The sequence below is a fragment of the Terrapene carolina genome, unplaced genomic scaffold (assembly GCF_002925995.2).
Source record: "Terrapene carolina triunguis isolate 2854851 unplaced genomic scaffold, T_m_triunguis-2.0 Scaffold33911, whole genome shotgun sequence".
In the NCBI taxonomy this organism is placed as follows: domain Eukaryota; kingdom Metazoa; phylum Chordata; order Testudines; family Emydidae; genus Terrapene; species Terrapene triunguis.
In genome coordinates this window covers 8,708,500-8,720,627 of record NW_020698262.1, presented here as the reverse complement: position 1 = coordinate 8,720,627, position 12,128 = coordinate 8,708,500, and the positions used below count along the sequence as shown (strand labels likewise).

Below are 12,128 nucleotides of genomic sequence, written 5' to 3'. Positions count from 1 at the left end.
GTTCCAAGAAGTGTTTCAGCAATATCTTTTGTATGGAAATGAAACTCCCAAGTTCTGTAATTACATAGAATCTTATGGGTAGAAGGGGCCAAAGGCCCCTCTAGTCTAACCCCCCTGCCAAGATGTAGGATTTGTTGTATCTAAACCATCCAAGAAAGATGGCTCCAGCCTCCTTTTGTAAACCACAGTGAAGGAGATTCTACAGCCTCCCTCGGCAGTCTGTCCATTGTCCTACTGTTCTTGCAGTTAGGAAGTTTTTCCTGAGATTTAATCTAAATCTGCTAAGCTGTAGTCATGGGGTGCAGAAACTGAACATGCCCGGGTACAAAACAAGCAGTCCATTTGCAAGTGAGTATTTTGTCCCCCTGGTCTTGTTTGTCAAGCCCACGGCTGTTTTCTATGCACCATTGCATTCCAGTGCAAGGATGTAGAAAGGAATGAGCTAGCAATGAAAACATTTCCTCTTAGGTTTTCATTGTTGTTCCGGGTTTTAATAATGCCTCCCTCCCACCAAAAAAATTGTGCACCTTATCTACTGGCCAACAGTATGCTGTATGTTGGGGGGGGGAGAGATAGCTCAGTTGTTTGAGCATTGGCCTCCTAAACCCAGACTTGTAAGTTCAATCCTTGAGAGAGCCACTTAGGGATCTGGGGCAAAAATCAGTACTTGGTCCTGCTAGTGAAGGCAGGGGGCTGGACTCACTGACCTTTCAAGGTCCCTTCCAGTTCTAGGAGATAGGATATCTCCACTTTTTTTTTTTTTATAATCACAACCCTTATCCTAGGCTATGGTAAAGGTCTTTGAATGATGAAGGGCAGTAACTCCTAGATGAGTATAACTTGTTCCATGGTGCTCCATCACTGTATTTGGCACTGCAACACCTAACTGATTTAGGAGCCTAAATCTCATTTTCAAAAGGGATAGAAGCATTTAGGAGCCTAAACCCCATCAACTGTCAATAGGATTTAGGCTCCTAAGTGCTTAAATCCCAGTTAAAAATGAGATCTAGGCTCCTCAATGAGTTAGACATTGCAATGCTGAGCACAGCAATGCTTAACTATCTTTACAAATCCGGCCCACAGCCTGTAACTCCAAGAAGCTTTTGATCTAAAGATTCCTGTAGGGGTGTGAAAGAAGATGAGCAGTGCTGAGTCACAGATGGGGCTGCTGGGTATCTTGCTTTATTACACTCCCATCAGGCGATGGCAGCTGAAAGGCTTGGATTCTGCAGCCTCATGGGGAGGATAAACTAAAAACAAGCCCCCTTTAAGTCCCTATTCAGCAAGGTACCTAAGCATGTGCAGTTCTTTAAAAATGAATGTAAGTAGTCCCAAGCGAGGCACTTGCTTAAGACCTTTGCTGAATCAATGTCAGCTGGTCACAGCATTCACCAAGGGAAATGGGATAAGGTGTCCTGGTAGTAAAGGCAAAAGAATGGAAAGACATTTTTAAAAGTGGAGGGTACTGCCTAAGTCAGGGGTGGCCAACCTGAGCCTGAGAAGGAGCCAGAATTTACCAATGTACATTGACAAAGAGCCCCCCCATCAGCTCCCCACCCATCCCCGCTCCCAGCGCCTCCCACCTACCGGCAGCCGATCAGCATCGCCCACTCCCACCCCCACCTCCCGATCAACTGTTTTGTGGCATGCAGGAGGCTCTGGGGAGGAGCGAGGACACTGCAGGCTGAGGGGAGGGGACGGGGCCTGTGGGAGAGCCAGGGGTTGAGTAGTGAGCACCCCCCGGCACATTGGAAAGTTGGCACCTGTAGCTCCAGCCCCAGAGTCGGTGCCTATACAAGGAGCCGCCTATTAACTTCTGAAGAGCCGCATGTGGCTCCGGAGCCCATAGATTGGCCACCCCTGGCCTAAGTAATACCAAGATTCTCCCTCAGACAATCACTAGTTAACTTTTTAAATCCAGATTTTATTAACAAAAATCCTTGTGATTTAAATAAACAAACATCAGCTGTGTGCAGTAGATTGTTCTGTACAGGTGCATAGCCACATTGCGCAGAGTGACAGCTCCAGCTCAAACGGACTGGTCAACGTATTATGAATATATATATATAAATCTGTGCAACAGAGGTAGTGTTTACGCCCCGGGGCAGACCGCTTGAAATAGCCTGGGTGAAGAAAGTGGCAGGAATATTATCTGATATGGGAAGGGCTGTCAACCTAGGATTTGCACAGTCACAGAAGGACGCATTTGAATTACAAAATGGCAGTTTAATTCAAAGAACATTCTTTAGAGAAGTCTGTATCTGTTATACTTCATGAAGATTCTTCACTGTCTTCGTTCTGCAGCAATGCTTTTCACACACTTTGATGAGCTCCGACACAATAAAAACTGAAGACGAGAAGCCAGTGAGAAACAACAGATCTGCCCAGGGAGTGAGGGAAGAAAGAGAAAGGGGAACACAGTGGGTCAACTGCATTTTTGTGCTGGGCAAGAGTATTCAGATAAGGCCCTGTCTACATTAGAGAAATCTGCACCAATGTAACTATATTGATCTACAGCTGAACCCTGATCTTATGAGCACCGATCTTATAAACAACGAGTTATATGACCCATCTTTTGGCTGCCAAATGTGACTTCGATCCTTCAGTTAATGGTCAAGCGGCTGTACAGTTTGAAAAGGCTGAGAGATTTGGCAGCAAAGAAGAGATGCAACTCTCTCAAACAAAGAGAAATCAGGCACACTGTATCATTCATTACCAGTCGTTATGTACACTATCACTGAATGATTAAAAATTAACTCAGGGACTGGCCCTGCTGTAATTTGGACATGTTCCGTTTTATGAACTTTTGGATTTTATGAACTCCTCACTCCCCAGTTAGTTCATAAAATAGGAGTTCTGCTATAGTAACAGTAGCACGACCATCTATGCACCAGTGCGAAGGAGGCTTTGCATTGCTATGACTTAGTCTGGTAGTAAAACACACCCACGTGAACCTTGCTTGACACAGGTGCACTAGGGGTTTGCACTGGTGTCAGGATTCAAGATAGCTCCAGTAGCACAAATTTCTCTAATGGAGACTGAGGTTAGTCTACAAAGCTGTGTGAAGAACTTGACGTGCCTAAATATGAAACGTGAATACAACCACTCAGATATTTTGTCTGGAATGTGAGGGGAGTTGGATAAGGGCGTGAACATAAACCTTTATAACCTATGCAACCAGAAATAAGAACAATCAAATCAAACTGACAGCCTGGAGGGAAGAACCTTCCTCCGCCCCAGCAATGTGCAACATAACACAACTGGCTGGCTGCATTGTTTCCCCACCTCCTTCTGAGTCATCACGTAACAACGAGAGCTGCACGAGATGCCACAGAGGTCTAATCTGATCTGGTAAATCTCATATTCCTCTTAAATAGCTTAAAACCACAAGATTATTGCTATTTCCCTAATAACTTACCTAATGCGCCTAAATTCTCTGTTAGGAAGATCTTTTGTAAAGGCGGGATGTAAATGACAGCCATCTGCCCCAACAGTGACCCCAGCACAGAATATAAGAACATGCGGTTTCGGAAAAAGCCTATCTCAAAGATCAACTTTGTCTGGGGGAAAAAAAATGAAATGTCAAATCTTTCAGCCTCTCGTTTGTATGTGAATCTGCACGTTTGTCAGTCTGCCTGTCCAACAGCCAACATCAATAGCCCGTTAACAAATTAAAGTTAGGTGTATGCTAACTCAGGCAAGCGTAACTTGGTTGTAAATTGGTCAATTGTTACTGTTGTTATAAAACCTAGTTGGTTAATAAGATAAAACCTGAACTTTTTTCAGTTACAATGAAGAAAACGTGCCACTTCCTGTTCAGAATATTTGGATTACCACTAACGTGAAGCATACATTTAAGCTGCTATTTAAAGACAATGCTGACACGGCCATCGTCTGTCTCACCTGAGAACGACATGTCAGGGCATTGAAGAGGTCAAAGAACACAAAACAAGTAAAAGTCATTGTTGTGGTCCTGGGAGTTGTGCCACTTTCAGAAATCTGGAAACACATGTAAAATTCAAGGTTATTAAAAAAAAAGTTTGGGCCTTATAAAAGCGTGTTAACACAGCACTTTAGTTTAATAATAGCCACCTTTGTTTAGAAAGAAGTCACGGTCAACTTGAAGTCTAATCCAATTATAAAAAGAGAGATAACAGTAGTTCCAGGCACTGCAGCTAGCACCAGCCTCAGATTTCAATGACAGCTACCTAAATACCACTGAGGAATTGGGCCTAACTCCCCAGTCTGTATTTATGTTTTACAATCAAATCTTCAAATATTTTAAAATCTTTGGCCAGTGGTGAATGTAGTCAAAAGTCCTTTAGAGAATTTATTTTCACGTTCTGTCTCATTAGCAATAATTATTCATGTACTACTATACAGATAAAATGTATTCCAAATCCAGCATCATAATAGAGGTCTCTCATTTAGGGGTCAAGTGCTGTAATTTTAAGGTTCTCAGTAATTGTGATTAACTTAATATTACTGAACCTGGGCATCAGGATCCGTTTGTAGCCTGACATTTCCCTTCAAAAGGGTAATTACTGATACTTGTGTGGTTTATGGTGATTTTACTCGGGTACAAATACTCCAGTTGCAAAGGTTTGCAAACAAAAATAGAGATGACATTGTAGCTGAATTTTGTGGCCTAAAAAGTCAGAAGCTAAAACCCTGCAGCCAAATGTACTCCTTGAAATACCGAATAGTATTTGTAGTACCTGACACGTACATAGTACTTTTAATCTCTAGACCTCAATGAACTTTTGAAGGGAGGTTAAGCATTCTTATCCTCATATTATAGCTGGGAAACTCAGACACTGAAAGGTGAAGAGACTGCACAGCAAGTTAGTAGCAGAGCCAAGTTTCTTGACACGTCGTCCCGAGTCCTCTCCACTGGACATTCTACCGTCTGAGAAAATTGTCCTTAAAATGTCCATGCCAGTGCAAACAAGATGGGATTAAATATTTATCTCACCTCTTTCCAAAAGACAAAGAGGGTCCCACTGATGATAATTATAGCAGACATAAAGATTTTCAGGATCAACGCTCTGCTGAGAATTGTATCCGTAATATTTCGAGGGGGTTGTTTGATGGCATCTTTGTCAACTGGTTCAACTCCCAGGCTGTCATCAAACAAAACAACGTGTAACGTGTTTAGCAGATACAGATCTGTTACATGTGTTCTAAAACTTTAGTGCTGGTGCGAGGAAACAGACAGAGCCCAGGAGGCTGAAATCTTTTGCTTAGTCGCTGAAGCACGAGAAACATTAGTGCTAGCTCCTCTATGGTGTCATCATGGCTCAAGCCTGTTCGGGATGGGTGGGGCGAATGTAGGGGTGTCTGGTAAAGAGTTACTGATTTGTGCCCCAACATGTGATTTATGTATTCGACTTGTAAGATGTGCTGGATTAACAGAGGGGAGCTGACAATTTCTATACACCATCCCACAAGTAGAGTCAGTCACAAGACCAGTGATTACAAGGCATTAAGGCTTTCTTTCAACTCCTCCATAAAAATATTTTGTTTTTAAAAAGCTGCTGGGTGCTATATTACTGGACACAGGTTGCCGAAGGCAAGAAACCCAGATGACCAAAACCCAGCTGGACCTGTGTGAGATAGGCGGTGGGTACACATAGGGTAGTGGATCCACTCCCAGTCTATGCGTGGAAGAATTTGGAGATTCCACCCCAAGAGGCCCAGCACCTGACCATGACAACTTTTGTTAACAAAGCCTTGTTAATGCCTTTCAAGTCAATGGAGTTGCATCACTTTTCTCCAAGGCTAATTTTGGCTCATTGTGTAATTTCATTACCTTTGAGCCGGGGGTCCATCCATTATAATGTTGATCCACAAGATCTGCATGGCGTTGAGTGGATTTGGTAAATTGAACACTGTCGACAGAGTGATTAAGCTCAATGCTGAAATGCTCCTGCAAAGGAGACAGAGCAGGAACAACACAACATTACTTCATCCAGCCGAGCCAAAAAGCTGCCCATCACTGGAGCTTCAGCAAGTGTGTACTTACGTGCTAAGCTGAAACCGGACAAAATTTTTTATATTGTAAAATATTCCCTTTCCCTCCTCTATGGCATTCCTGGAAAGGAGAGATGTGGTAAATTATAAACTGATGGGTATTCATGATATTTCATATCTAACCTAGTAATCACCTAAGAAACTTTATAGACAAGAGAACAGCCTCTTAGTTTATATTCTCCCCATTCCCTTTCATTTCAGTGGAAGTCCAATACCAGGTTAGGACAACTCTAACATGCCAGGGATATCCATACAACCATTTGATTAAAGGGGATGCTGTCAGAACTAGGAAGCCTGAGATGAGATCTGTCCATTCTGTTTTGGTACATGGACATAAGTGTATATGAGGTATATGTCATTCTGACCACTCTGCCTGCTGGCTCTGTTCTTGTGAACCGCAGGGCATTACAAGCTACAGGAGTCCTTTCTATAAGCTTCCTGGGTGAGGCAGGCAGAATGGAGCGAGATATGGTGGACAAATCCTCCATATGTGCCTCCAAAGACACAATGGGCTAGACCTGCAGTGGGTGTAAATTAGCATAACTCCATAGATTGCATGCAGATTTGCACCAGCTGAGGATCTGGCCTTTGACATATTTTCAATGCTAGTCACATAGAAACTCATTGCATTCAATGTCAAGAAAGTATCTGACGCGCAACCTACATTATAGTTGAGAAGTCATCGTCCACCAGTATCATGTTGGCAGCCTCCTTGCTGACATCTGTGCCTGCTTGTCCCATTGCCACCCCAATATCAGCAGATTTTAGGGCCACTGCATCATTGACCCCATCCCCTGTCATTCCCACAATGGCACCCGTGCCTTGCAAAGCCTGTGGAAATGGAGAGATGAATAAATTCAATGCCACCAGGATGGGCTCTTCAAAATAAATGTGCAGCAGTTGCAATGTTTGTAATTTATATTCCATTGCAGAAGAAGGGTTGCACATCTCGGACGGGAATATGGACTTTAGCAGCCCGGAGGTGCACAAAGTACCACGGGTAGTGCACAGAGAAACAACTGAGATATTCTACTCAGTTAGGGGCTGGATTCCAGAAGTGCACAGCCCCCATTATTTCAGCTCACATCAACAGGAGCAGTGGATACTTCCACTCTCGTAGATATTAAATTGCCCATGTAATCATAGCTCTATTGTATTGACTCCTCTTTCAAAGAGCCCAGTCCTATTCAGCAGGAGACCTGCCAACGACATGGGCCGGAACAGGATCGGTGCCCTAGTTTGGGTTTCCATTTCATATAACAGTGTTGGGAGGCAATCAGTACCTTTATGATTTTTAGCTTGTGCTTTGGACTTGTTCTGAAGAAAACAGAAACCTGGACGATGAAGAGGAAAAAAGGGTGAAAAAAGCGATCAGACTCATGCTATTTTAAGTGGAATCCTACAGCACTATTGGAAACAGTTTAAAAAGCATTACATTTTTGACTGCAGACGATAACTCTGACTCTGCCACATGGTCCAGCTCTTCCCCAGACATGGCTTTCAGTTTCCCATTACTGAGTCCAATACTCCGTCCTGCACAGAAAACCCAACATAAGAGCAGTCCATTATCACCAGGAGTGGCTAATTGTTTTCTGATTTGAAACAAAAGACCCCGTTTAAGAGGATCACAGAAAATGACTATGAGCTGGTGTCACCTACGGAGGCATGGGGAAAAATTTTCTCTTTCGAGGTCTCTAATGCGTCAATCATGCATTTCTTACTCATTGAGACTTTTGCATGAGTCAGAGTTAGATGAACAGAACTGGGTACAATATTAAGGTGCATTTCCACAGAGGGTAATTTAGTTTTGCAGGGGAATAACCTTTGGAGAGAACAGGATACTTCATGTGTTTCCATTTGCAGGGACTCCTTCTAATCGTTTTCTTTGGGTGAAAACAAGGCAGCATTTCAACGCCTCTGCCATGGACTTTGCAATGGATTCATCTCCTGAACAGACAGTAAGCAGAACAGAATCACACTGGGCCAGACCCTCAGCTGCCGTCAATCAGCAAATTTCCAGTGATGATAGTTAGAGCAATGAAAATTGACCTCATCTGAGGATTTGTTGTTCCAGTTTCTGCTGCTTGCATGATTTATTTCTAACGGCGATTTGAAAACCCTAAATGGAATAACTGGATATACAGAGATGTTTGCATGTGATATTAAAAGAGACATGAATCCCAGCGAGGACATTTTTCTCATTTGTTTAAGGGTATGAGCAGTAACTTTACATTGCTGCTACAGTGGATTTTGTATTGCTAGAAATGGATCCATACTGCTTTTGTAATTAGATCACTACAGTTAACTAGATTTGTTTCAGTGGACCAGCAAAATGACCTCATCACACATTAAGTGGTGGGGACATTTGTGTGGTTTGTCGGAAAAGGTGTGTTGTCCCTTTAAGGGTGGCTAGAGAGCCGGTTACCTGCTACATTGGGGTGGCCAACCTGTGGCTCTGGAGCCACATGTGGCTCTTCAGAGGTTAATATGCGGCTCCTTGTATAGGCACCAACTCCGGGGCTGGAGCTACAGGTGCCAACTTTCCAATGTGCCGGGGGGTACTCACTGCTCAACCTCTGGCTCTGCCACAAGCCCTGCCCCCACTCCACCCCTTCCCGCCCCCTCCCGTGAGCCGGCTATGCTCTCGCTCCCCCCCAGAGCCTCCTGCACGCCACAAAACAGTTGATCAGGAGGTGCAGGGTGTGTGTGTGTGCGCGCGCTGATTGACGGGACTGCCGGTGGGTGGGAGGCACTGGGAGTGGGGCGGGGAGCTAATGGGGGGCTGCTGACGTATTACTGTGGCTCTTTGGCAATGTACATTGGTAAATTCTGGCTCCTTCTCAGGCTCAGGTTGGCCACACCTGTGCTACATGAAGGCAGCTCCATACCAGGTCAGCACAGGGGTGCTAGCCCATGCTCCCCACCAGGTGCCTGGAAGAGAAGGAGACTATTTATGCCCACATATGATGAGTACAAGACCTAGGTCATGCCGAGCAGCACCCACCCTCCCACCCATGGAAGAACTTGAAATACCAGGTTTTGTCACAACCGGCTGTGGGGGCATTATGCTAGTCATTCTTTTCTTGGAGGACCGGGGAGGAATTTTTCCATCATTGCCAGATTGGCCAAGGGGAGTTTCTTTAGTGTCCCCACAGTGGGCTGGGGGTTTAGTGGGGGACACCGAATGAAAGGGGGGTTAGACTATGATATCACCACTCATTATGTAAGCTTTGGGCAGATGTCCAGGGCAGGTATTCCGACGGGAATGGATACAATGATCTGATCAAATGGACTGGAAAAGGATTTAAAGGAGGTATTCTTTAAAGGAGTGGAAACAATGGGAGTTCAGGGCTTCTAGGACTGGTACAGCAAGGAGCCAACACTGTTCTTCTTTATAGCCCCCCCCCCTTTATCTCTTGTTCAAGAGGGGTGAGGTCCCAGCAGCAGGCTGGTTGGGGACCAGGATGGGTACAGGGGAGGGCTGCCAGCAGCCCCCCAGGTATATGTAAATGATCATGGAATTATCTGCACTGTACAATTTTATCTGCCGGGTACGCCCAGACATTTAGGAATAAAGCTGCAACCTAATTAAACCACACCCAGTGTCTCCTGTCCTTCCGACCAGGGCCAGCTTTAAGCCGATTCCCCTGATTCCCCGGAATGGGGCCCTGCGCCTAAGAGGGCCCCGCACCTTAGGTATCTTTTAAAATTTTTTTTTTAACTCACCCGGCGGCGGGGGTGGGGAGGGGTCCGCTCCAGTCTTTGGCGGCATTTCGGCAGCGGGGGAGGGGCCGCTCCGGGGCTTCAGCGGCATTTCAGTGGCGGGGGGTCCTTCGGTGCCACGGAAGACCCAGAGCGGACCCCCCGCTGCCAAAGTGTCGCCGAAGCCCCGGACCGCCACCGGGTATTCAAATCGGGCCCCGCCCTTCATAAAGCTGGCCCTGCTTCCAACATAGCCAGACAAATTGCACTACTGTATAATGTCACATCTGGAACTCAAGGAATCTACTGCAACAAATCATTAATGATCTGGATGATGGGATGGATTCCACCCTCAGCAAGTTCACGGATGACACTAAGCTGGAGGAAAGGTAGATACGCTGGAGGGTAGGGATAGGATCCAGAGTGACCTAGACAAATTGGAGGATTGGGCCAAAAGAAATCTGATGAGGTTCAAGTAAGGACAAGTGCAGAGTCCTGCACTTAGGACGGAAGAATCTCATGCACTTCTACAGGCTGGGGACTGATTGGCTAAGCAGCAGTTCTGCCGAAAAGGACCTGAGGATTACAGTGGATGAGAAGCTGAATATGAGTCAACAGTGTGCCCTTGTTGCCAAGAAGGCTAACGGCATATTGGGCTGCATTAGTAGGAGCATTGCCAGCAGATTGAGGGAAGTGATTATTCCCCTCTATTCGGCATTGGTGAGGCCATACCTGGAGTATTGTGTCCAGTTTTGGCCCTCCCACTACAGAAAGGATGTGGACAAATTGGAGAGAGTCCAACGGAGGGCAATGAAAATTATTAGGGGGCTGGGGCACATGACTTATGAGGAGAGGCTGAGGGAACTGGGCTTATTTAGTCTGCAGAAAAGAAGAGTGAGGGGGAATTTGATAGCAGCCTTCAACTACCTGAAGGGGGGTTCCAAAGAGGATGGAGCTCAGTTGTTCTCAGTGGTGGCAGATGACAGAACAAGGAGCAATGGTCTCAAGTTGCAGTGGGGGAGGTCTATGTTGGATATTAGGAAACACTATTTCACTAGGAGGGTGGTGAAGCACTGCAATGGGTTACCTAGGGAGGTGGTGGAATCTCCATCCTTAGAAGTTTTTAAGGCCCGGCTTGACAAAGCCTTGGCTGGGATGACTTAGTTGGGGTTGGTCCTGCTTTGAGCAGGGGGTTGGACTAGATGACCTCCTGAGGTCTCTTCCAACCCTAATCTTCTATGATTCTATGAAATGAAAAGAAAGGTAAATGGGCTAAATTTATCTTATGAAGTTCAATAAAATATATAAGATTTGGTGTTGGTCTGACAGACAGACAATGCAAAATGTGGGGAAATAGCTAACTGTTACCGATAGCCATGGCAGTTTCCAAGGCATCTCCAGTTATCATCTTCACGGATACACCAGACTCAAAGAGGAGTTGAACGGCTTCTTTAACTCCAGCTCTTGGTGGGTCAATTATTCCAACCAGCCCTAAAAATGTTAGTCTGCCAAGTTCTGGACCTGAAGCCAGAGCAAGTACTAAAGAAAGAGAGAGAGAGAGAGGGGGGCAAAGGACCAAGTTATTCCACGTTAGTTTCCATATAAGAATCCATATTACATTTAGTTTGACATTTTCAAAGATTCTTAATCAGACTTCCACTTTTGCAGATGAAAATCAGATAGTTAGGCCATGTCTAGTCACAAATTTATCTGGGCTTAATTGGGTTGGTTTAGTTATACCAGTGCAACTTTAGTGTGTGGATTATCTTTTCTCGGTTTAAAATTCGGTTTCTTGGTTCAGGTTGAGTCTGTAAACTTACCAACACTTGTAAGAGAGTGCCTACACACAGAGATGCACCGATTTAACTAAATCAGACAAAATTATATGTTTAAACTTGTGCATAGACCAGGCTCCTTGACTGGAGCTAAACCAAAATAAGCCACACTTCAATTAAAATAAGTGTCTACCCAGAGGCTTGCATCAGTTGAACTAAATCCGTTAAAAACCATATCTTTAGTTAAAACCATGCAACTTTCCAGGTAGACAAGGCCACAAACATTTAGATGCTGTAATTTGTGTCTAAAAATCTAAATTCTACAGTTCTTGAATTTACCGCATTGATTTACAAGTGTAACTTTCAGAATACTTTGTCAGATGTGTGTATGAAAGTGTTTCAAATAATCTCTCTCACCCATCACAAGCTCCACATCAGTTGCTTGGGCCAATCACTTTTCTGCAGGATAGTAATTAAAGATTCATACTGTGAGATCATGGTGATGTTCCTGTGTCGTTTGCGTTTTGTAACTTGTGAAATTTATAAATATTCAAAAATACATATATTTATATACAAGAGAAGGCCAAGGGGCAGGATGGACCGATAACAGTCTTCAAA

General features: G+C 44.6%; 1 protein-coding gene across 1 annotated transcript in view; it reads right to left on the bottom strand.

Annotated features, from left to right (window-relative positions):
* Nucleotides 1-2,264: 2,264 nt before the first annotated feature.
* LOC113409609 (calcium-transporting ATPase type 2C member 2-like) overlaps nt 2,265-12,128 on the bottom strand; it is a 45,882-nt gene continuing 36,018 nt past the window's right edge. The window contains exons 18-27 of the mRNA XM_026663733.1: nt 11,104-11,274; nt 7,469-7,566; nt 7,317-7,367; nt 6,698-6,864; nt 6,026-6,094; nt 5,813-5,929; nt 4,976-5,123; nt 3,904-3,999; nt 3,419-3,560; nt 2,265-2,380 (exon numbers count right to left, since the gene is read on the bottom strand). Coding sequence (XP_026519518.1) covers nt 2,265-2,380; nt 3,419-3,560; nt 3,904-3,999; nt 4,976-5,123; nt 5,813-5,929; nt 6,026-6,094; nt 6,698-6,864; nt 7,317-7,367; nt 7,469-7,566; nt 11,104-11,274 — 1,175 coding nt within the window. The remainder of the gene's footprint in view (nt 2,381-3,418; nt 3,561-3,903; nt 4,000-4,975; nt 5,124-5,812; nt 5,930-6,025; nt 6,095-6,697; nt 6,865-7,316; nt 7,368-7,468; nt 7,567-11,103; nt 11,275-12,128) is intronic.